This window comes from Pygoscelis adeliae, unplaced genomic scaffold (genome assembly GCF_000699105.1).
Source record: "Pygoscelis adeliae isolate BGI_AS28 unplaced genomic scaffold, ASM69910v1 Scaffold453, whole genome shotgun sequence".
NCBI lineage: Eukaryota > Metazoa > Chordata > Aves > Sphenisciformes > Spheniscidae > Pygoscelis > Pygoscelis adeliae.
This window is the reverse complement of record NW_008824450.1, coordinates 725875-751037: the sequence shown is the minus strand read 5'-3', so window position 1 is coordinate 751037 and position 25163 is coordinate 725875. Positions and strand designations below refer to the sequence as shown.

Here is a 25163-nt window from a genome sequence, read left to right as displayed (position 1 = left end):
CTGCCTCTAACCGCTTTAGGCGCCCGGGGGAAGCGTTACGGTCTTGCGGTCGCCCCAGGGCCGGGCCGCGGGTCGTATTTGCCAGAAGCCCTGCCCGGCCTTCCCCTGGCCGCTAGGCCAGCGGCCTCTCGCAGCCTTGGGTCTCTCTAGGGTAGCCGCGGTGCCAGCAGGTAACTGAGGTGTGAAAAGGAGAGTTTGTTCGTTTATAAATAAGCGCGCCTGGCTTTTCCCCCCGCGTACTCTGAGAATTTGCTAGCGTTCTTAGGTTTGTACAAGGTTTGCCTGTTTTCTTAAAGTTCGGGCATCTGAGTATCGGGCAGTTATCGCGCACTTCACTGGCATGAATGCTGTCTATGGCAGATGTCCTTGCAAAAGTCTCTTCTCCTCAGCTGCTCTTTCGCTGCTGTTGAAAACTGTATTTGCATTGGTAGGAAGCTAGATCTCTGGAAAGTAATCGTCCTGGAAATATTTAGACACCTTGTGCTGTAGGCTGTGGCAGTACCTCTGAAAAATACCGGGCTGCTAAATTTCAGGTCAAGTCTCCTTGCTCGTATTGAAGCAGTATGGCTTAGCTGCAGTGATTTCGGATCAGGAGTCAGATGGGCTTGTTGTCTGTAGGGTGAATGGATGTTGTAATGCAAAGGCCCAGAGTTTACAACAGACTCTTCTGCTGCAATTCATGGTTTGAGTCTAAGAATGCTGCTCGTCTCTTGATCCTACTTGATTCTTCCAGTTCCCAACATGTGGATCTTCCCAGATAATCAGAAGGAGCCTCTGTTTCAAGGTGCTCGCTAACGAAGGACAAATAGGCAGACAGATGAGCTCTGGGAAACATTGTTACCAGTTGATTCATTTTAGATCAGTTCGTTGCAGGCAGTAAATTGCAGGTTTACTGTAGAAGGAGGGGCCCTGCAGGTGGCCTTGCAGAGGTTTAAGATGACGAGCATAGAAGTGATAGTGGAGAAATGATTGGTCTGGGAATGCTGTCAAAGCAGAGGGGACAAACTGACCACATGGGGCTGAGCAGAAGGGAGCTGAGTTGCTTGGGATTTCGAATGTGGTCAGAGGAACCTGAAGTTTGAGACAGGAAAGACGGAGGGAATGAAAGGGGAGACTGATGTGGTGGATGAGAAAAAACAACTTGAGAATCTTTGTGAAGGCTGTGAGGGACTTTCACATGTGGTTAGGAGAGATGGTTTTTGCAGTAGTTGGGGACAGGCTATAACAAGAGCCAGGCTGTGTAGGAGATTTGTGTCCAAGGCAAAGCCTGGCTTCTAGAGGTGCCAAAGAGGGAGCGTTGGCAGCATTTGATATAGCCTAAATGTGCAGGACAAGGAAGTGGCAGGAATTAAGAGCAGTCTGGAGTGACACTGATGTTACTTGTGGCAAGAAAAGCCACAGCAGGGTGGGAGTCCAGCCTTGGCCTTGTAAACTTGGCCACTTGTTTGTAAGCATCCAGGCTGTGAGCTTTGTTGGAGAATGTGAAGGTACTGCTGAAGTGCTCAAGCTTCTTTTGTGATTGCTACCCTGTTAGGGGTCAGCAGGAGGTGGGTTTGATTCCCCTCTTTCCCCATGTGCACCACTTAAGATTGAAGGGAGCTGCCAAGCCATGCTGCAGAACGCTGTTCTTTGGGTTGAGGATTTGACTGATGCCCCTTCAGCCATAGCTGACAGCTCCCCGAGTCGAATGTAAGATCTTGTCATACCTTTGGAACTTACTGTATAAGCTCAAAGTTACATCTTTTGAACGAGGAGAATGTGACTGAATGAGTAGCTGCATAAAGTTATAACTTTGCTCTCCCTTTTCTTCCAGATACCTTCTTGAACAGCGAGATGTGGAAATTAATGTCCGTGATAAATGGGACAGTACACCTCTGTGAGTCCTGCAGCCTAGAGCGCTGGCTGGGCGGGAGGGGAGGGCTTTCAGAGCTCTCTTGCTCTCTCTGCATCAGCAGCTAGGAGCACTGTTACAAAACGCCTCAGGTTCTGCTTTTCGGGAGATTTCATATGTCTGCGGGTGCTGTGCTAAATGTGTCTTTGTCTCCCCATCTGACTGAACTTGCTGTAGTAGTGCTCGGAAGAGTGGTTAATTTTGTGACCAAATTACCTGGATTAAGCAGTCTGTTCTTGGCCTGATTAGGCTTTTCCCCCCTCAAAGTCTATGGCATTCTAGCATGTCTTTTCAGGTGAAGGCTTCGCTTGGTGAAATGCAAAGTGACTGTGGGATCACAGTCTGTCTGGCAAGGCTGTAAACATGCAGTAGGTAGTGAGGAATCCCCATGCTGGTGCAGAGGAGAGTGGTGTGAGCTTTTTATCTCCCCACATACCAATTCCAAAGTGCATTTAGATATCTGCAATCTATTTAGAGTATGGAATAACTTGCCAAAGTAAAGGTAAACTAACATTTGCCTGCTGCAATGCACGTTACAGGATTCTCCTAGTTTGTAAAACAATTTGAGGTCCTTGTGAAAGAGAATCATGAAAGGCTTAGATTGTGAAAGAGAAAATGAAACTCATCGTAAGTAAGACTTTGAGGGGTGGATTTGCTGTACATGCGGTGTGGGTGCTGTTCCCTCGTTGTTATAGCGTGCAGCAGTCAGACTGACAACAGAAGGAGCAAGGAGTGTTTTGGAGAATTCGGTGGAATTGCCGAGTGCCCATGAAATGAACTCCATTAAAATGAGGATGGATTCAGCAGCTGGTGGTACAACAGAAGATGCTGAACCCAGATTGGGACCTTGAGGTCTCCTTGCAGGACAGCAGTGCCTCGGAGTCCTGGGAACAGATCCTGCTTAGTCTATTGCTGGGGTCAGACTTCTATGCTATTCGGTAGCACTTCCTCACTCCTATGAAGGATTAATCTTCTAAGCTTCTCAGGGATGACTCAGTGCTGAGGTCTGCATGCTGTGGTGTGCCCAAACACTGAGTTTTGCTTCCTACCGTATCTCTAATTTTCTTTCTCTTGTTATTGTCAGGTATTATGCTTGCCTCTGTGGACATGAGGAGCTTGTACGCTATCTTCTAGCCAATGGTGAGCAAAAGTGTCCTGGTTATGGGTGCAGTAGCTTTCTCCGTACTGCTCCGTAGGGATTGTATATCCTTCTAGCTGTCCCTCGTGGAAATTTCTTCTGTTACAACCAACCATCTGATCAGCGATCTCAGGCTGCAGTGGGAGCCCTGGACACGCTTTTGTGGTCCCTTTTGCAGGCCATTTGCTGCTTGAATTTGCTACAGGGAAGCTTTCTGTGATGGCTCAAAGCAGCATGACTTTCTGAAATCACAGCTGATGTTTTGTGAGAGTGTGTTGCTGTTGGGAGTATGCTGATGTAAGAATTGTACTTCATCTGAAGAACTGTCTGTGTAAAACTTTCTTGTACTTTTCCAATAGCCTTGTTTTGTAAACAGGACTTAAAGGTGAAATGCAAGGGCTTTTACTAACCTCAAACAAAGCAAGACAAACTCTCCAGGCAAAGCGCTTGCCCAGCACCCAAATTCCCTTAGGTAGTGGTGATGTTCTGTGTTCTGGCAGAGGAATCAGAGTGCAGAGTCAAATCTCAAAAGGTTTGTCTCATCCACTGCATTCAGAGCATCTTAATCAACCACTTGTGTAATTCTAAAATAGCAAAATGCAAGTGCCTTCCAAATTTCTAGCGGAGTCTAACTAAAGAGGCATCTCTTGCCTTGTGAAAGGCAGAAATGCTTTTTAGGAGGAGCTGTTAAAAGTCCAATAAGCGATTGTACTCTTTGTACAGTGAGATTCTTCTTCCCAGAACGCTGCTAGAGCCATGCTGAGAGACTTATTACCAGGGTCAGTTTAAATGAGTCCTGACTTCTTCAGAAAGGGATTTTGTTATGGGAGAACAGCTTTAGGTTATACACATGTAAGGGGAGCTTAGTTTTTGTAAATATGCTCAGTAGCATAGGAGATCACAGTGAAACATGTCACCAGCCAAAAGTCATACTCGTTTAGCGACCATCTGGGGACACTTGAGAAAGATGTAACTCTGCCTGCTGGCATGTACCTGTGTTCATTTTGCAGGAGCAAAATGTGAGGCAAACACTTTTGATGGGGAACGTTGTTTGTATGGAGCTTTGAGTGATGCCATCCGACGTCTGCTGAAGGAGTACAAACAGATCACGGCAAAGTGCATGAAGAGAGACTACTATGATGTCTTCCTACAGCGGTAAGCAGATGAGGCAGCTCCAGGTGCAACCCATTCTGTCATCCGTAGCTGTTAACCTGGATATTCAAGCTCTCTGTTAAGGGCAGATTTGAAAGGCAACTGATCAGTACCCTATCTCATTCCTGGGCATGTAGAGCTTCCTAAGGGATGTTCCTTTGTGCCCTAAGGGATGACTTCCAGGTATGTGTGCATTTAAAATATAGCCTCCAGTGACTTGGGTACAGACTCCAGAGTCAACAGAAAGCTGGTCTTTATAATGCAGAAGCATTAGACTGTCATCCTTGACTGTCAAACCAAAATGAGATCACTAAAATCACATCAGCGATTTAGGATAATATGTCAACTGAAATTAAGTTTCAGACCTGAAGTGCTATAGCCCACGAGCTGAGGTTTCCAGCAGTGATAATACGTGTCTCATTTCTGAGATAGAGCCCCTTAAGAAGCCTCAAACTGACTTACAGGGACAGTGCTCGATTCTTTCTTTTTGTTCATTAAAATGTGTTAATTTTAAGATGTTTCTGAAAGTTGCCTGTCACACCTTGTAGTCTTAGCCTAGAGCTTGAGAAGAAGCCTAACTTGTTCTAGGAGTAGAGGAATAGTGTCAATCTCTTCTTGCTGTTTTTCTACCCTGGTGGTTCTGATGTTATTACACAGACTTGTTTTTTGTTTTTTTTTTCCCATTGGACTGAGTTAAAACAAACAAACAAACAAGGTTGCAGCATCTGTATCTTCAAAATTGGAGAGCAAATAAGTCCTAGAAAGATCTGACCATCTTCCCATTACTATAGAGTCCTAATTTCTGAAGCTATGGGGAAAGAGGGGAGGAAGGAAACTCATTTATCTGAGTAAAATCAGATTCTGCCTTTCAGGGAAGTAGAATTTTGCAGGGTGATTTATCACTCTCCTAGTGAGTTTGTGGCTCAGATGGTGCAGGGTTGAGCGCACGTGAAAACTAAAATGTGCTGTTTTCCGCTTCTCATTCCAAACAGATCTTGTACTAAAATTGAAACAAAGGGCAACAGTAGGGGGCAAAAAATAAACACCCAAGTGCTTCTGCTTTGTTTTGGGCAAGACACTAGTAGGAAGGATGTTCTAGTGGCAGGAGATTGAGATCAGCATTCAAGACCCTGCTCTGACATAATCTCATTGTGTGACCCCACACCTTTCTGTGCACCAGTCCTGCTCTCTAGAAGGAGTATAATGCCTGATGTCTGCCTGATTTGACCTCTTGGGCATGTTTGTGAGGGTACATACGCAAGGGGTCATGGGCATTAGGAAGCACTGGTGATGGCTGCAGTAAACTCTCGAAGTAGCGATCTTGGTTTTTTTCCTTTTAAAGAATGAGGGTATGGGCATGCAGTCATAAACGGGACTTCATCTCTGATGTGGTAATTGCTTGCATTTCATGCCTGTAACATCCTTCCTTCTTCTGAGGGTGGGTGACATCAAGTCCTCTCCAATTTGCTGCATGGTTAAAGCGTGCACACTGACAGTGCCCAGAGAGCAGGAAAGTTGCACCTTACTTTGTAGTGGAGTAATTCTTTTTGTAAGTGTGTGCTTCTGGAGGGCTTTTTGTCATCTGACAATTTAAAAGCAGGATTAACCTTTAGAGATGTGTTTGGGAGCAACTAGTTCCTCTTTAAAATCTGTTCCCTGTGTTCAGGGGTTCACCTCAGTCAGGAAGGTTTCATTCTCCAGCCTTCCTCTTGCACTAATGAAACTTCTCTGAGTCATTGCAGGGAGTGAGAGATCCCAGTCTAGTATGTGAAGTACCAGCCCCTGTGCTGGCCTTCTAACTGGGCAGGGAGAGACTGCAATGTCCAGAGGTATTTGTTCATTTAGACCTAATTGTACCATGTCCCCCACTAGCTTTACTCCATTTTCTCCTTTCTCATTCTGCAATGAATTTCCTCTCTCTTTGTTCCTTACAGGTTGCTGGAGCAGGGTTACCAAAGCGACATTGTTTTCATTGTTCATGGCAAATCCTTCTGTGCTCACCGCTGTATTCTCAGTGCTCGTAGTGCCTACTTTGCGGAAATGTTTGAGACCAAATGGAAGGGGAAGAACATGATAGTGTTGAAGCATCCACTGGTGAGCGAGGCTGTGCTTCCAGCTCTTTCCTTTCTTTTCCTGTTTCATCTGGGTGAGAAAAGTGAGTAGGAAGGACAGTTTGAGGGTGAACTTCCACAGCGAATAGCTCCTGGAGCTCAGAATGACCCTAGTCAAGGAGAGGGGCTCGTGGAGGCACTTAATGCAATAAAATAGCATCTTATTCGGATAACAAAAGGCTGTAGACTGCGTACTTCCCCTTGGTTCCCTCTGTCATGGGCTCAAACATATCTTAATTAATTAATTGCAGTAGCAGGTAGCTGTTACCATCTGCCAGCTGCATCACGATTCCTCTGTGGGATGAGTTGAGTCTGTCTAATTCCTGGTGGACAGGTGGTCTGTAGTGAAGACCACCTCCATAATTGGCACTAATTGAGTCCCTTTTGTTGCCTTTGCAGCAAGAACTAAATAGGCCATAAGTGCATTCCATCCATTAATCACCAATACTCTGGCATACGTTTCTATAGCTTGATTGTGGCTGTGCAAAACCTCTCGTGACAAACATACTTCCAGTTTCTCAGGACATTGCTTAATGTCTCTCCTTTCTCTTTGTACAAGAACATGGCTTTCCTCTCAAATTAAGAAGAGATGGAAATGTTTGCAACCAGTGAAAGACTGGATTTTACAGAGCCTGTATTACAACTGTGTCTTTGGAGCACCTCCATTAGTCAGGTCCTGTCCCCCTAGGCACATGGATTAGTATCAGTTGATACATTTAAATAGCTGTGTAAGCCAGGTGGAGTGGCAGCATTAGTTAGGCGAAGAGCAAGGAAATCAGGTGCAGTGTGTGAGTTGCTATTTAAGTGGGGTTTTTTTCGACTTGTTCAGGATCATGTTTGTGTTCAGGCAAGTTTCAAGCTTGTTATTAAGTTCCTGGCAATTCTAAAGGTAACTTTCTCATGTTTTATTTTAGATTAATCCAGCAGCCTTTGGCTCTCTTCTGCAGTATCTATACACAGGTAAATTACTTACTGTCTAGTGTATGTATTCACGGCTGGGGGGCAGCTGTCTGTGCCTCTGCCATAGCACTGTTTTGGTGGCACAGGCTTGCAGCCAGCCGTGTTTGGGTGCATGAGTTGCCAACACATCCTCTCTGCTGGCAGAAAGGGAGAATGTGAGCAATCCCCATCTCTTCCAAGTTGTTTGCACCTTTTGCCAGTTGTTGTCCTGCCAATAACTATACAGTCAATTAAAAAAAATCAGCTTGGGTTGATTGGTTGGATGGATGTGTAGAATGCATTTTTAACTTAAGGAAGGTAAATCTGTCATCTGGGATAACAATACCCTAAGCTGGTGAAAAACCAGGTTCCCACATAGGACATTTTCAGTCTGGCAGACCTGAGAGTGTGCGCTGAATGATTTGACTACTTTCTAATATTTTTTTCTGAACAGAAGTTGATCCTAAACCTTCTATGAAAATACCAAATGTATTGTAGGCATGCTATGCTGAACTATTTCTGGCCAGGAGGTGGTGCCAGAAAATAACTTTATCTTCAAGGCTCTCCTTCCCCAGTCCAGTGTTTTTAGAAATGTTCCTCGCCAGGTTTTCAGTGATGGTAAAAGATTCTGGGATGACAGCTCATGGGCCTAAAGTCTTTTCTTGCCCTAAGCCAGATAGCCAATGGTGGCAGTCATGCACGCTGCTGTTGTGCTGCTCTTTTGTTCTCTTCTGGGGGAATTAAACATCTTTTGTATAAGCCTGTTCGCTCTTTGGCCTCTTGAATGAAGCTGTTCGGGTAGACACTGGAAGGTGGGAATGTGAATCAGATGCCAGACTAAGATTCATCAAAGTGATGGGCAGTGGGGTACCAAGTCTTAGCTTCTTGGACTTAGTTGTAACTGGATACTGAGAAGTGAGGCAGTGTGTCTAATTACTGAATTTCTATGCCATCAAGTCTTCAGTCCCTGATTTTTCCATTTTTACACCTAAGTGATATGGGTTAAAAGAGCTGGCTGCATTTCTTCTTGGCAGGTCGTCTTGATATCGACGTAGAATATGTAAATGATTGCAAGAGGTTAGCCAAGCAGTGTCGGCTGCAGGACCTCATAGATGATTTGGAGACCAAATGTAAAAAAGTCTATGAATTCGGTAAGCATTTTACTTGCTGTTGTCTCTGCTGTGCCTGTGTGTCCTTTCAGGGAGAAGGAGGAAAGTGTGGTGGTGGATTTTTCATGGTGCTCTTGGAGCTTCCAGAAAGTGATTCTGTTGTGGAATTCCCATGTTTGCATGATAGTTTTCAGTCATGGGCTCTCTGTAGGGCAGCTGTGGTGGTTTCTGACACATGCCTATTTATCATTTATATTGAATGTTTTCATTATAGTAGAGCAGCCATGGCAGCAGGACTTTGCTGTGGTTGCCAGACATTCAGTGGAGCACTGTAGGGTATATTGGGAAGTGCCTTTCAGCAGAGACCTTGTTTAAATCCCTCGGGAGATATAATATGTACAATTAAAAGTCCTTTTCTGCATTTATCTGACCCCTAACCAAAGTAAAACATTTGATAATCAGCTCAAAATGAATGCGGAGAGAGATATAACACTTTTTTAAGAGCAGAGAAGTATTTCTGAAAGCATGTGTGTATTTATAACACAGGTATGTGCCAAACCTTAAATGATGCAATCCTTTATTTAAGGGCTTTTTGTTATCCAAAGAGCTTGTGATCTAATCATGACATCAGCTTATTGCATGAAAACCAACAGTTGGAGTTTATCATTCATCTCCTTAGTTCAAGCTAAAGGACACGTGAGTAAGAATCAAAACAGCACAAGTAGGGCAAAGCGGTGTTAGTCATTAAGTAAAAAAAAATTATCTGGTAACAAAACCTTCAGGCTGAAAACATCTGATTCTCATTTCATGCTCTGAGTTAACTCCTTTACTTCAGTCAAGTTAATTTTGGTTTGAGAAGAGAATCTAGTCTGTAGTTTTAAAGTCAATAGCATCTTCTTCCTTGATCTGAGAGGTAAGGGTGTAGCTATTCCACCTTTCCCTTTTGAATTATGAGTTCTGATTATTCAGCTTCCTGAAGTTGCAGGGCTTAACAGATAGAGGCAATACTTCTGGCTCAAGAAATTCCTCATCTGCAAATCACATGGAAGATATTACCATATGTATGTCTCCACTTAGGCATGTGCAATTGTTTGGTGGTGGTGGGGTACTAGGTTACCACAGTAGAGCTGTTCCCACATAGACCAGGGTGGAAGTCCTTATGTCATGGAAGCTGTTTGACAAGTCTTACCTCAGTCGTGTAAGCACAAAAGTAAGCATGCATCTGAAGAGATGAGAAATGCATTTCTTGATTTCTCGCTACAAGTAGTGTAAGATATCAGTTTGTGTGTTAAATAAGTGGTGGAAAAGGGGAGTGGTGGTGAATACCATGACTAGAAAATAAAAACTACTCAGACAATCAGGTAACAGAATTATCTTGTGGCATCTTTTGATATCAGAGTAATCCAGTGAGATCCTGGAGATCGCCCCCTCGCCCCACCCTGTTTTTTCCTTTTTTTTCTTTTTCTTTTTTTCTCCCAGGGTCTAGCTGAGACCCTGGAAGTGACCGTTCCACCTTAATACATCCAGTTAAAATCTCATATTAGATTGTGGGAGGAAAATAAGGTGGATAGTTTGCTAGCTGTCTGAAGCCATTGCATAGCATGTCATTGGCAACCTAAGGATCGTGAAGTCCAGTAGTTAAATTCATGAACTGCAAAAACGCTGAGTTCTTGGTGGGGTTCAAAAATGGAAAACGGTGAAGCAACGTTTCAGGTTGGTTGGGAGTTTCAGATACAAGCTCCACTTGCAAACGTGATGATACAAACTTCCTGGATGGCACTGGACAATGTTTTTAATTTCTGTGTGCTTTGGGAGGGAACAGTTGTTCTTCATTTCTAAGGTCTGACAGCAGACATAATCAATGGGTGGTGTGAAGCACTGATGGAAAGTACTAGGCTTGATCTTATTTATGACAGCTTGGGTTCAAGTGAATAGACATAACTGCTGATAGATCTGTTAAATGTTTGTTTCTCATATCAGATCTCATGTGGAAGCCAGGAAAACTTGATTCTCCAGAAAATAATACATATAAGAATTATAGAAGTTAAAAATTGGGAAAGATCTTAATTCATACCATGTCTGGCATTGTGTTCCCTCTAGTGCATTAGGTATCTTGGCTTGTTCAAAGTGCTTTCTGTGGAATAGACAGCTGATTCAGGTCTGCAGAGCAGGGTCATGTCTTGCATCTGTATTATAAAGAAGAGACGTGCCTAATAAAACAACGTGAACTGAGGCCTGTGCAGCTCCAGTGGATAATTGCAGTCTCTGCAATCTCATTATCTAGAGTTAAGCAGCATTTCAAGAGCACTTAGTATCTTGTCATGCACAGACAGTAGTTTAGGAAAACCCTGGAGAGGATGACCCAGTGCCTTCTGCTGCAGCTGAGATAGACTTCAGTGTGAATGCTTGCTTATCTTCCCCCACGTGTATATTGTGGCTATAACAAGAAAAAACTGTTGCAGTGTTTGGAAGAGCTCAGACAGGGTTTGTCCAGATTAAGCCATAATCCTTCCTTCAGAAGTGGAGGTATTTGAAAATAAATCTTCTGCAGTTATTTCTACAAGTTTTAGGGCAAAGAGGTTGAGAGCAAGGTTTGTGATGCTTGCCTTCATAGCAGAGGCACTGGGTGTACAGAATCTGTGGTTATAGCTAGTCATGGCATTGGGAGGAGGATGTGTAAGGCGGCTATCTGAGTGTGGCATCATTTTGGAAAGGTTTGGGAGTTTGGTGGGGTTTTTTGTGGCTTTTATTTTTTGTGGTGCATTGGCTCAATTGAAACAAAAGACTACAAAGAAGTATTGAGCAGTGGAAACAAAGGCAGCTGATGAATTGGTAGGTGACGTTCAGTGCTATACAGCTGGGCTAGACTGGGAAGAAAGACAAAATCCTCCGTTCTCAACCGTAGTTGGGTTATTCCCTCCAGCTCCTTGCATTGTTTATGTTGCTCTTTTCAGAAAACCCTTCATTCCTACTCCTTGCAAGGAGGTGATGGTCCCTGCTGCTTGCTTGCAGCCAACAGCTTATTCCTGTTCTGTCACTTCGATTTTTAGTGTTTCTGTTAGGAGAGAGTTGCTTGTGATACCAAATGCTGTGCTCTTGGATTTGAGAGATGCAGTGTCTGAAATGTTTCATGATAGATGTCCTTCTCAGACAAATCACTGTTCTTTCATGTCACTATGAAAGTGCACAGATGCTTTGTAGATCCCAAGAGAAGAACACTTTCTCTTGACTACTGCTTAAAACTTGCTGGGTCCATTAGCACTTACAGAGCCTGATTGATTTGGCAACTGTTATAACAGGCATTACACAAATATAAATGATTCTCGCTGCTGTAAAGAATTTCTAATTGCACAGTGAGAAATTTCCTTCTCTCACGCTGGTCTGTAAGTGGACAGGGCTCTTTGAGAAAATGCACTCAGCCTTGTTTGTGTTGGTGCCAGGTCTCCTCTTGGCTTACTTACCCTGGAAGTCATCTGTCTGAAGTTTAGTGCTAATAGAGCAGCCTGTCTCCTTGCTGGTGTAGCTCTGAGTGTAGCAATGCTGGTACCAGACTGTCTTGTATTGGTAAATTACCCTTCCCTTTCCAGTATCTTTCTGGGATATTCAGCCTATTTGAGGTACAGTGGTGGCATATCTGAAGGGTACAGCAGTAACGTGGAGGGAGGGGGTGGAGAACTTGTTTTGTGGCACATCATGGTCTTGTTTCGCCCACGACCCAGTGGAGTCATCTGATGGAGCTCATGTAATGCTGTGCAAAATGTCAGGAAAAATGAGGTCTCAAGGTGGCGTGATTCACCTGCGAGGGGTTTTAATGCAGTGAATCACACCTGCCAGAAATTCTTTTGAACGCTTCAGCGTGGGGCCGCTTAACTCTTCCATCCTTGAGAGTTAACTCTGCACCTCTCTGGCTCCCAGCAGCATCTCAAGCCTTCCTCACCACAACTTTGCATTTTCCAGTGGTGCTCTGTGTTTTTTCACATGCTTCCCTATATGCCAGTGACTCTTGAATGTCTTACGTGCTCAGTCCTCACCCCAAAGCATGCTGAGCTGAAAACAAACCTGCGGTAGTGAACTGCGGGAGGGAGGTGGCCAGAAAGAGGAAAGGCTGTGATGGCAGCGGTATTGTAATACAATAGCTGGGCGTACTTTGGGCTGCTGCTCGTTTGAAGTTAGGGGGGCTGGCTTCAGTGAGCTCCACAGCAACTTTGGTCATAGCAAGACCACAAAAGTATGATCGTGTATTTTGCTTCCCCTTTATCAAGCTGTTTAATTGTGTAGGCTGGTAGGGCAAGACAGGAAGATGCACTAGGTCTGAAAAAGGCAGATGAAATTGCCATCTCTGTATGGTTTATTTGATCTCTTTGGTGGTGGTAGCAATGCTTATTTAATGTTTGCAAACAACACAGGCACACTCAGGAGTCCAGGTGTTTTGGGGGTCTTTGTGCTTTGGGGATCTACAGGTAGAGAGTAGAGGACAGACTCGGGTGCACCAAACTTATTACCTAAACAAGAATAAATTCCTTTATTCCCTGGAGTGAAGTTAGGATGGCACAGCTGAAACAGGACCCATGAGAGCATGTGGCCCAGCAGAGGGGCATGGAAGCAGCTTTGTTTTAACTAAATACTCCCTGGCATAGGCTTCACTTTAGGTGACACTGTCAGTAGTAGGGGTGGTTGGCTGGGGAAGGCGTTGTGTGAGCGGCTCCTACAGGGATCAGGGGCAGGCTGATCAACGGTCCTCAACTATAATTGATGACAAGGATTGCAGAGAGCAAGTTGGGCTTGAAATATGCCTGTGTTTGCCACAGTTGATATTCCAGCACAAGGAATTAAGTGGAGGTTCAAGGAGAGACAACAATACATGCATCCCCTTCCAGCCCTGCTCACCAGCTGTACTGAGGGGTGCTGTATGCATGTTTACATAGAGGAATCGCATGTGTTTTGTAGTAAAAGCTGCAGTAACAGCAATAATACCTATTTTTTTCTGGAGTGTCTTTCTTTTCTCTAAATGGGAGAGAATGCTTGTAGAGGAATTTAGGCTTCTCTGCTCTTTTTGTTTTTTTGCTTCTTCCAGTTTCTTCCAAGCCAGGGACCTGTGTGAAAGTGCTGACGATTGAGCCCACAGGTAACTGCCAGCTGCAGGAAGATCTGGCTCTCCTAGCAGACTGCGCCCTGCCGGCCGAACTGCGGGTAGGGAGCATTTATACTACTTTGGGTATCTGCAGGGCATGCTATGTGTTCACATGTGTTGTCGCATTTTCTCCATTTGAGTTTAGTGCTTGCTTGTTTGCTGGTGCTCCAAATGCTGAAAGCCTCGTATTGCTTGGAAAGGCTGTAAAATTGTTTAATGAGGCTGTCAGTGCTGGTCCTTTCCCTTGGATTTTTCCCCCAGCAGGGATGTCTGTAAACAAAACCCTTGCCATGCGGTTGGTGGGGATTTCCCCATTGACGACAATGGGACAAGAGTTGACCCCCAGCTCTTTTTCCTTCTCTCTGCTGTCCTTCTGGAGTATCAGAAATGTTTTATCAGCAGACATTGGTACCCAAAGGAACGTATGGATGGAAGATGGCTTGCTGGGCTTGCTTGCTAGGAACTGACACCGTGCAGTGGAGAGGTGCTTTCAAACCCTGAAAATATTTCCAGCAGAAATATGAGTCCCTTTGAAGCGAATTTAACCTGACTGGCAATAGATTTGCTTTTCATAACTACGTCTTGTTGGCCCTTAGAAATAGCCCACAGACCACAGGTTGATGATCACTGTGTTAAAATACCATCATTATTATTAGTTAGGCTCATATATGTGGATCTTCGCTCCTAGTTGCAGGAGAACAGGATAAATATTAGTGGTCTTCGTTCTCCCTGCATCTGTTGTTTTCTGTAATATCAGCAGATTCACTTTGCTCTTATGTCTGTCCTTTTCTTCCTCTCTCTCGTACCAACCACTGAATTTAATAATGTGAACTCATTTTAGGTGGCTGCTGTGCCCAGAGATTGTATGACTGAGTGATGTAGCAAAGTTTATTGCCTTTTTTCTGTTTGTGCCCTGTCGAATAGACCAGCCTGGTGCAGAAAGCGTGTGCGTGTGCATGGATAAGGTTTCTTACCTGTAATAAGCCAGCGTGTTTTATTATTTTGGCAGACATATTTCTCTGAGTACTGAGCACTTTATAGAGGGAGGTTTTCTCCGTCAAGTTTCCATCTACCAATGCAGAAATCTTTCCTACATAACCTGCCTCCCCCAAATAACTGTGCATTTATTTGTGGCTTTCAATATGCTTTTCTGTATGTTTGCGGGCTTTAAAAGGAGGTGATACTATAAGTAAGCGTCAGATTTACCTCCCCAAGAATTAAAAAAAGGATCGTGGGCCCCAAAACAGTGAGATTTACATAAATTTTAAGTCACTTCACAAATAAAAAGAATGCTTTCTGTTTGATTGCTTTTTCTCAGACCTTGATGGCACGTTCCTGTTAGGCTAAGCTTTTCTTCTCAAGGGTTAGAAACACTTCCCTTTTTTAATTCTTTCATGCAGAATAGGAGCTGGAAGGAAAATATGAAACTTGGAATAATATAATCATCTGACAGCATGTTATGGCTTCAACCCAGCTGGCAACTAAGCACCACCCAGCCGCTCACTCACTCCCCCCCACCGCCCTGCCCCGGTGGGATGGGGGAGAGAATCGGAAGGGTAAAAGTGAGATAACTCGCAGGTTGAGATAAAGACAGTTTAACAGGTAAAGGAAAAGCCGCGCACGCAAGCAAAGCAAAACAAGGAATTCATTCACTCCTTCCCCTCGGCAGGCAGGTGTTCAGCCATCTCCAGGAAAGCAGGGCTCCATCACACTTAACGGTGACTTGGGAAGACAAACGCCATCACTCCGAACGTCCCCCCCTTCCTTCTTCTTCCCCCAGCTTTATATGCTGAGCATGACATCATATGGTGTGGGATATCCCTTTGGTCAGTTGGGGTCAGCTGTCCTGGCTGTGCCCCCTCCCAGCTCCTTGTGCATCCCCAGCCTACTCGCTGGTGGGGTGGGGTGAGGAGCAGAAAAGGCCTTGACTCTGTGTCAGCACTGCTCAGCAGTAACGAAAACATTCCTGTGTAATCAACCTGTTTTCAGCACAAATCCAAAACAGAGCCCCATACGAGCTGCTATGAAGAAAATTAACTCTATCCCAGCCAAAACCAGCACACTGCACTGTGAATGCCTCTGTGAGCTGTGTTTTTCTTGCTATATTCATAGATCAGAACAAAGGCAGTTACAGCAGCATTAGACTTGTTATGGCTGTAAAAGTGAAGAGGGCATAGGCACACGCCTGTTCACTAGAGAATTTGTATGCCATGTGCAAATGTGAGTGCTTTGTTTAAGCCTGATCAATTCTAAAAGATTCCCATTTTTCTCTCTCTAGGTCTTTTTTTTTTGTTAACTTACAAAGAATATATGAACAAAGCTCTTCATCCTATTGCCATTTATATCTCATCCTAATGTTTTCAAATTGTTAAATTCTGTGAATTAGGCATCTTTGTTCTGGGACAGAGGAATTGCACATCCTCATTCTTAGTGTTTGATGCCATACAAGGAATAGTATACAAACTATGTAACCTAACGTGTCAGGGCACCATGTACAAACATCTGTGTTCTCAAGAGAAACATACATTTTTTTCCAGACTATGCAGAACAAAATAGGTATTCGGCTTCTGGATAAAAGCCAGCGTTTCCAGAATTTGGCAAGAGACATTCTGAGCTGCTGCATGTCATGTAATGCCATATTACGTGAAATGGAGATGTATACAACTTTCTGTTTCACTATAAAAAAATAATTTGCATGTAATGTCTTTGATACTTCAGTGATACAGAAAACTCTATGCATCTCAATTTCATAGTTCAGTAATATGTTATATGACTTAAAACAATATTTTATATTCAATCATGGTTCATTATTAGTTTTTAGAGTGAGAACCATGTATTCTTTGAACTCTTAAACACGTTTATAATCTTGGTATCTTGTTTCTCATTCCTGTTTATACTTTAAAGCCCTTTCTCCTTCAGTGTTTGTTTTTAAAAGTGTGGTTGTTGTCTCTATATTGTTTTAAGCTAGGAATGGCCAGAATTTTTCTGACTGCAACAAATAATTGGTTTGTTGCAATAAATTTAGCAGTGACAGATTTAAGTAAAAATACCATCAAAAGCCAGGCAACTGTCAAAAACCATGTGGCTTTCCACTGTCTGTCTGCCTAGCTCTTCATCTTGTGTCTGCCAGGTGACCTCTGAGTTAGAGACTCCAGGGCTTCCAGTGTATGAGACTGTAGGCACATCATTTCCTTGCAGCTGGTTTTTCATTACCTTTTAACTGAAATCTTATTTTCCAAACCAAGATGAAATCAGACTTAAAAGGATCAGAGTTTGCCATGAAATAAAAACTGTTCTCTCCATCTGTATCGACATTTGGTGTGGCTGCAAAGAAATGTGACCATTTGTCACTTTTGGGGTAAAGCTAAGTCTTGTAATGCATAGAAAGAACAGTTGGAAACAAGTAGATGGGTTCCATCTTGTCTGCCTCCACACCTGTGTAGCGTGATTGTCCATGGCAGTTATTCCTGTGCTTTGCTTTGCCCATTTGGCAGAGGCAGATTAACTGAACTATTTACAACATGCTGGATTTATTTTTTTTTTTTTAATCCACTTGCATCTGGTTATGGGCTGGTAATCTTCTCTTGGATCACTAACCCCTGTATTTTGTGTTGTAATTTATTTACAGTTTTCTTGCTGAGATAATCTGGCCAAGGTACAAATTGCTGCCACTGATTTGTTTTGTATGTTTTTGCCTCCAGCAACATTTCTATTTAAGTGCCAATAGCAAATTTGTAGCAGCAAAGATGTGGTCCTCCACATGCGATGGCTGGAAGATCCTGAGAATGTTCAAGCAGTCTTATGCTATAGAATTGTTGAGAATATTTCTGTATGGTGAATGAGTTATTGTGAATGTGTTTGCACCTCGTAGGCTAGACCGTTTTGTGCTTCCTGGGCAACATACTTAACTTTGGCAGCTGTGCTTTGTGTGCACAGGGGTATGCTAAGGAGGTTGCCTGAATGGGGGGGGTGGGAGGAATAAGCCAGTTTTCTGCAGGGAGACCCTGAAAGGGAGATGAAATTCCTCAAGCGTGACAAGGGAGGAGAGTAGAAGTAGTAGAGACTTAAAAGGGGAGTAAAAGGGAAAATTCTGCAAAGCCACTTCATGCTGAATAGGAGAGACAAAGACATGAACGTGCTTTTGTAGTAAGAATTGGAAATGACCTTGCAAACCTGAGCATCGGAGTGGGGACCAGGCAAGGCTAGAAGCAGGAAATTGAGCCTGGATGAGTTTGTAATTCAGGAGACAAACAAAACTCCCATGTCCATTCCAGAGGGATGGATTCCTTTTATAGGTTTACCTTTGGACAATGAAAGGGGAGCAAAGAAGGGATGCATGCAAGAGATATGGAGTTTATGTCTCAGTTAAAATTCTTGTGCTACAAAGAGTGGCATCTTATCAAAGCCTGTTTCTAGGTTTGTTTTACCTGTAATGTGCCTGCAAAGTTGTAGCCTTGAAAGTCATGTCAGAATTTCTAGGAGAGGACATGGAAGCTGTGGGCATAGGGTGGGGAAACAGTGGGCAGTTGGATCATGACTACTAGTGTTTGTAATGGTAACTACTAGCCACAGAGAGTGTGGCTGCAGATCCCAGACTGCTGTTTGTTCATTGCCTTGAAACATGAGACACAGATAACAGCAAAATAGCAGCCTGGGGAATCTACAACTGGGAGGATTTGATCTCATCTTTGATGCTGGAGGTGCTCATTGTGTTACAGCTGTATAAAAAGCAGGTAATAGATCAGGTGGGAAGTGTTCCTTGAATTGCTGTATCTCCTCTGGGAGAGGAGTTCCTTCCTCCCTGGGGAAGGACTCGCAGGGGAGAGGTGCTATGGAGAGGCAGGATTACTGTGGCAGCCACGCGCACAGTTTGAATGTCACTGGGCATGCTCTCCTGTGATTAGGAACCAGAAGCTGCCAAATGTTGCTGTGGACAGACAAAGAGCCTGGCAAATGGGTCCAGATTGCCATGTTCAGTGGCGGTGTGAGCTTTTGCCAGCTTGGTGCCTTGCCACATCCTAGAACCTGTTTTGTGAGAGAAACCCCACTGCATGCGAACTGAGCTTGGCTGAGCACCAACCCAGTGTATTGCAGGCCATGTCTTTGTTTAGTTTGGGAGGGAGGAGTCATCTGGCTCCTCGGTAAAGCTGAAAGTCAGTTGTTTTCAGTTAGGATGGAGGCAGGCGTGTTGGAAATGGTGCTTAGGTAGTCTGCGATTGGGAGAATGATCTTCATGGTCAGCCCAGGGTTTTCCCAGGTGCAAACTTGGGATGTAGCTTTCCTGGATGAGAGACAGCGGTAATAAACTCCTCGGCCCAGGCAGCTTAGGGGCATGTGTTTGGAAAGCAAGAACCAGGGGAAAATTTTGTTTCTAGATTAATTGTCTTGGTTACATCACTGTGAACATAAACTTTTTTCTACAATTGAATTACCCTGTATATAGGATAAGGTGAAAGTGAAAATATTTGGAAGTGTCACTTCAAAATAACATAAGGCTAACAGATTTTTTTTGTGTGTGTGCTGTCTTTGTTGGCATGTGGGACTGGGAGGAGGTGTGTTGGTGTTAAAAATAATGCACTAGAGTATTAATACTGCAACAACACTATCTTTGGCTGCAAATCAAATGAGAAATTTAAAATGTGCTTTAGAAACATTGGATTATTCAAGTGAGGCAGTAATTGTAGCGAAACCATTTCAAACTGCTGTATACATCTATGTAATCTATATGTAACTACATCTACGTCTACATCTACACAGTAAAGGGCTAGTCCTAAGCTCTAGTATGCTTATGATACCCACTACATGAAGTAAACTTCACCTCCACTTGGTTATCTGTCTTGTTAGGTGGCACAGAAATGCTTTCCAGAGGTGTATGGAGGGTCAGGGAGTTTCCATGGATAAGGGAGGCAGCTGTAACTTGTACCAGGAATATCTCTATCAGGAGTGCAAGGACTTCAGTTCCTCACGTTGAAATCTGTGTTCAGAGCATCTCTGGTGCTCTGCACTGTGGTGAGGGAATGAATGGATGGTTGCTTCTGGGAAGATCAAGAAGTCCAAAGTCGGGACCCTGAGCATGTTTAGAGCATGAACGTGAAAGGTAGGGTTTTCTGGTTTTTCTTCCTAGGTTGGTTTTGGGGAGTTGCCGTTTGACAGCACTGACAACTTTAACAGTTGTCCTGACGTGTGTTTCCGGGTGGCAGATTACAACTTTCTGTGCCATAAGGTATGTGCTTGTGCTATATACTTCATTCTCCTCCCTTTTTGCCCTGAGCCTAGTCTACCTGTCTCCCCCACTCCTCGAGTGCTGGATATGCTCTGCAGAAGCAGCATTGCCTCATCAACTGGAAAACCAAAAGTCTTATTGCAGCTGGAAACTATATTTAAAGCATTTAACAAAACAGCAAACCCTGCCTTTCTCGCAGAGGTGAGGATATAAATTTATGGATTCAGCTACAACATTCACAGCTGCAAAATCTTCTACTGCCAGCTTGCGAGTTCAGTGTCTGGAGAGGGGAATGTTTGATCTGCAAGTAAACAGCAGTAAGAATGGATTTTGAAATCCAACCTCAACTCAAACTCTGCCCTAATGCCATGCTAGTTTTGAATCTCTTAAGTTTACAGATTGTTTTTTTGGTTCTGAGGATAGGCATGGATAGAAATAAAGTATGGAAAAGTGTTGGAGATGCAGCTTCAAAATATAGGGACAATTAGAGTTACAGAGTCTGAACTTCCGAAATATCTTTAAGCTGTTCCGACAGCCGGTTGGTAGTGCTGTTTGACTTGGTGCAATGAGAAAGATGTGAGTGTCTTGGTCTGTCTTCCCTCTCCAGGCATTTTTCTGTGGTCGCAGTGATTATTTCAAAGCCCTTCTTGAAGACCATTTCAGTGAGAGTGAGGAGCTGCAGACACAGCCCAGCATCCCTGTGGTGACTCTCCACAACATCTCAGAAGACATCTTCATCCGAGTCCTCTACTACATCTACAGTGATGATACAGAGGTGAGGCCAGCCATGGAGCCTTTCCTCCTGTGCTGATTAATTCTGGAGGTGTTCACAGCAGTGTTTTCCTACAGCATCTGGAGGTGGGGTGTATGTGTGGTTACTTAAATCCCACTGCCCTACTCTGCTACCTCACTTCTGTCTCAGGAACTCACTCAGGGACTTGCTGTTAGCCAGGCAGGGATCTAGTTTATGTGCATAACATTCGGGAATCAAATCCCTAGTCTTTCATCCCATAACAAAAATTTGGAAATTAGGTTGCACGTTGTATGTTGGCGTGATAAATGCAGGGTGTTGCAGATTTCCCTCTTGGGTTCTGTGGAAGGATAAGGTGAGCAGCTGCCAGTAGATGGCAGATTGAACACATTTGGAGATGTAGAAAGGTTGAGAGATTTGGCTTATTTACTCTTGGCATCATAGCCCACTTTTCCATTTGTAGCAAGTCATTATTTCCACTGTTATTTATTGCTGGGGTGGGCAAAGGTTCCACTGGGAGGCCAACGCCTTGCTGTGCTCAGCAAGCAGTAACAAAATGGCCCTAACCCACCTAGTTTTTAGCCTAATGGAAGGTGCAGCAAATCTCAGCGTTTAAGCAGCTTCCTGCTTTGGTTTTGTGGCAAATGCTTTCAGCAGGTCTAGCTACAAGATGCCAGAACACATTCTGGCATTAGGGCAGTGATCAGAGACGCTGCTGCACCTGCCAGCGTCACTTCTCCCACGCAGTATTTGTGCTCTGGGTTAGGTGCCACATACAGAGAGTGCACGCAGCTGTGACCTTATTTCTGCTGATCCGTTCACCTCCGGGTAGCAGCAGGGAATGTGCGGTAGGGGGAAATGTATTTAGCAGGCAGCAACGGCAGGATTGCCATTGGTATGCCGGAGAGCAGATGCTTCACTTGCCTGCACTCTTCCCTCAGCCACGCGCTGAAAGGGCAGGCAGAGAGGGAAAGAAGCGTGTTGGGGTTGTGAAGATCCTCCTGACCTTGTGACTGCACTGCAGCGTGACCCTGTTCCCTTGCACCTCTCCAGTCTGCCTGCCTTCCTTGTGATGTCTTACAGGAAGGATGTTTCCCAAGCAGCCGTTCCTTTCCAAGGGGTGTCTCAGCTGCCCTGTCTGGACTTGGAGCAGGAGGACAGACCAACAGCAACATGTAGGAGTTGAAAGGGTCTTGCTCATATGTTTTCTATGCAGAATGGTGCCATCACAGAAACTAGCTTGGATTTCAGACTGAGCAGCCAAGATATGAGCTTCTGCAGAGAGTTCATCTGTCATGAAAAACTACCAGGAAAAATGATCAGGAAAACAGGAATATAGCTCAAGTTCCACACTTATATGTGGAGTGTTCTCCCTGCTGTGGGTTTCTCCAGCCAAGTGTCAGCACTCCCAGTTCCACGTTCCTTTTTCCGAAGGATTTATATGCCTCTCTGCCATGTAGTAGTGACAATGCTTGCAGTTGGAGGGAAGAGTGTGTGCAGAGGACAGAACAGGTTCCAGGCAGAAAGAGAAGTTGCTGATCGGAATACTTGTGTGGGCTCAAGGGGAGCTTTTAGAGGAATGTTTGCGAGGTTTGTCCTTGATCAAGCAGTTGGGAGCTGCTGCCATCAATAGTACTGACTCAAAACGCCTCCAACTTGTGAGGTTCCTGGAGCTTATGAAAGGACAAAGCAGCACTTGATTAATAACCCCAAGAGCTTAATACACCACTGTGGCACTACAGCACTCATGGCATGCCTCTAATACATCTTGGATCCTTCTGCACAGCTGTTGCAGGGTGTTATACAGCTGAGATGTGCTGTGAGTAGTCTCTCCAAACAGCGGTGTGGACAGCTGTAGGAGAATAAATAACCAGCCTTTCGCAGTTGTAAGAGTGAGCAACCACATGTGTAGATGTGGACAGCAGTGTTTTTGCTGCTAACCAGTTTTCAGGGCAGTGGACCACGCTGCACCAGTTACCATTCCTCAATCTAGACCAGTGTGGCTTGGTCTCTAGATGCAAGTGATGTCGCCTCCTCCACAGACAGGGTATACTGCATCCTGCAGATTTGCTGTTAAAATGGATGTGGGTAACTGTGCTCTTTGCACTTCACATTAGCAGGAACAGAACTGTGCAAAGAGAGGCTCTAGTTCCAGGTTAGTGACGCAGATGGCTGACTAAAACAGGATTTGCCCAGCCACGGGGAGGAGACTGAGTGAAGCTGGAGGTGGCGTCTCCAGCATTATCTACAGCATTTTTTATCCTCAGATCACTAGTAAAGAGCAAAAATACCCAAGAGGGAAATGGGAGGGTGGGTCTCTAGCTCAAGAGACTGAAAATGTTAAAGATCATTCACAACAGTGTAAGCTTGAGCATCTGGTGCATGAATTTAGTTCAGTTTGAATGCCTGTTAAAGCTCCAGTAGTATTTGATGTGCAGAGCCTGTTCCTTACCTAGTTGGGCCTCACCTATAGTTTATTTGGGGTGCAATTTTCTGTCCTTGGGCGTATCCCTGTGCCAGGGAGGTTGTGCTGGCTGAGTTAGCAGAGCCAGTTTGAGGAAGGAACTCAAGAGAATTTTGCATGTTTCCCACAAAATGCAAGTCCAGCAGTACAAAATGGGAGGAAAGGTCCTAGTGGGGACAAGGTGTTCTATTCTGCCAGTCTGTTCCATTTGTCTCTTTGAAGGGCTTTCAGTACCTCTGGTAAAAGCTACCTCCTTCCACTGCCACATTAAACACTTCTTATCAGCCAGCTTTCAACTGTACTTCAGTGTTTCAGCATTGCTTTGTGCTTAGCTAGAGGGGTTAGCTGCAGCATGGCAAACTTCTTGCTTTGTGCTGAGCAAACTGCCACTGCAGCATTTTAAACTCCTCTGTGGTAACTGAGTGCAAGACCTAGCCCTGAAAGATTGAGCTCCTGTCTCTCCATAGTAATGTTAACACTTGTCCGGTAATGGACCAAACAACACTTTAGGGAATATCTGCTAAGACACAAAAGAAGAAGGCAGTTTGCCAGAGACAAGTGGGTAGGACTGGACAATAATTCCCCTCTTTCCGTTGCCAGCTGTCCCCGGAAAATGCCTACGATGTGCTGTGCGTGGCAGACATGTACCTGCTGCCTGGGCTCAAGCGCCTTTGTGGCAGAACCTTGGCTCAGATCCTTGATGAGGACAACATTGTCAGCATCTGGAGGATTGCAAAGCTGTTCCAGCTGACCCGGCTGGAGGACCAGTGCACTGAATACATGGCAAAGATCATCGAGAAGGTAGCAGAAGCACTCCCTGCTGCACTTACCACATGTGCCCATAAATCTAACTGCACAGTGAGCCATAGATACAACAGAGTTAATGGTTGCATTTTGGTCTGTAATAAATGGTTGCCCTCTCTGGTTTAACGTGCTTTCTGAAAATGAGGAGCAGTTAAGTAGCAAAGCACATGGTGAGTTAGGACAGGGGGTGAAGAGTGTGGCAGTACCTGATGTCGCTGCAAGCACCAGATGCTGGTGGTTGTCTAGCACATCCCTGTGGACTGTGGGGTGAAAAACCTGCCCAAAAAGTTCTGCAAGTGCCATGGGCAGGTGACTTTCACTGAGCTTTCAGCCACCATGCTCAGAGCAACAACGGTGTTGCCTGAATACACCAGCTGCAGCCTGGAGAACCCAATGGGGTGTGCAGGAAATGTTTTTCAGCATTTGCTGGAGGGAGTTCTTCCTGGCATAATGCTATAGAAAGGAGTAATCAATGTGATCTCTACTGTCCTCCAGGATGACAAATCTTAACAGTAGTGGTTTCCACAGGGGAAATTTGGCCATTGAACAGCCAGAAGTAATGAATCTAACACTGAAGTTTTCTTTATGGGACTCTATTTAAGTGTAATCCTGAGTGATAATAGCTTGAAGTTTCAGGACTCATGGAGAAAGTTTCCATACAGAAGGATAAACTAGAATCTATGGGGCGTTCTTATTCCGAGACAGATCTTTATGAATGGCTTGTACAGTTCACATGGGAATGTAACATTTTCACCTGCAGCTTGAAAGGTGTAAAATTCTTTTTGGCGTGTGAAAAAAGCATAGGAAATTATTCTGGGGCTGTTATTTTGTTCAGTGTATAGCTCGGGGATGATAGACACATCAGCATGCACCCAGATTCTGGCTTCTGACAAAGGGATATTGTTTGAAAGCTGAATGAATATCCCAAGTAGTAATCGGGCAAGGTAGGGCTTTACTTGTGTGTTCCCCTTGCATTCCCCTTCTCTAGCCTGAGTGGGAGTCCTCAGACCCAGCATTGGCAATGTGCCTTCCTAAGGGTGTTGGCACAAATGGAGCCACCCCAGCTGTTCAAACATCAGCAGCTGCCAGCATCTTGTAGAGATGCACTGATGATGGCAACAGGGAGAGATTTTGGCAGTGTGTAGCATAGAGCAGGGCTCAGCAACCTGCCGTGCCCAGGCACAGTTTGGTAGCATAGACAGACGGAAGCTGCCTCTCACCCTTCAGCACACCACATGTTCCTGGGGAACTTGATGCAAAATCATTCATGGGTGACCTGATTCTGTCAGGTTGGGTGCAGAACAGAGCAGCTGCCTTGCTGTGATCTGCTGGTCAGCTGTTGGTGGTGGGGCTGAGAGCCATGGTGGGGATAGTCATCTGTGGCTCCTGGTTCTGAACTGGGCACAAGCGCCCACTGTCTTGCCTGTTGCAAGACATTTTCCAAAAGTGT

The 25163-nt window shown here is 44.6% G+C and overlaps 1 protein-coding gene across 1 annotated transcript in view; it reads left to right on the top strand.

Moving 5' to 3' along the window:
- The first annotated feature begins 1609 nt into the window (after positions 1–1609).
- ABTB1 (ankyrin repeat and BTB (POZ) domain containing 1) overlaps positions 1610–25163 on the top strand; it is a 25663-nt gene continuing 2109 nt past the window's right edge. The window contains exons 1-11 of the mRNA XM_009321050.1: positions 1610–1689; positions 1814–1876; positions 2976–3031; positions 4040–4184; positions 6116–6275; positions 7207–7252; positions 8266–8382; positions 13415–13530; positions 19596–19694; positions 20302–20469; positions 23510–23710. Of these exons, the coding sequence (XP_009319325.1) occupies positions 1610–1689; positions 1814–1876; positions 2976–3031; positions 4040–4184; positions 6116–6275; positions 7207–7252; positions 8266–8382; positions 13415–13530; positions 19596–19694; positions 20302–20469; positions 23510–23710 (1251 nt within the window). The remainder of the gene's footprint in view (positions 1690–1813; positions 1877–2975; positions 3032–4039; positions 4185–6115; positions 6276–7206; positions 7253–8265; positions 8383–13414; positions 13531–19595; positions 19695–20301; positions 20470–23509; positions 23711–25163) is intronic.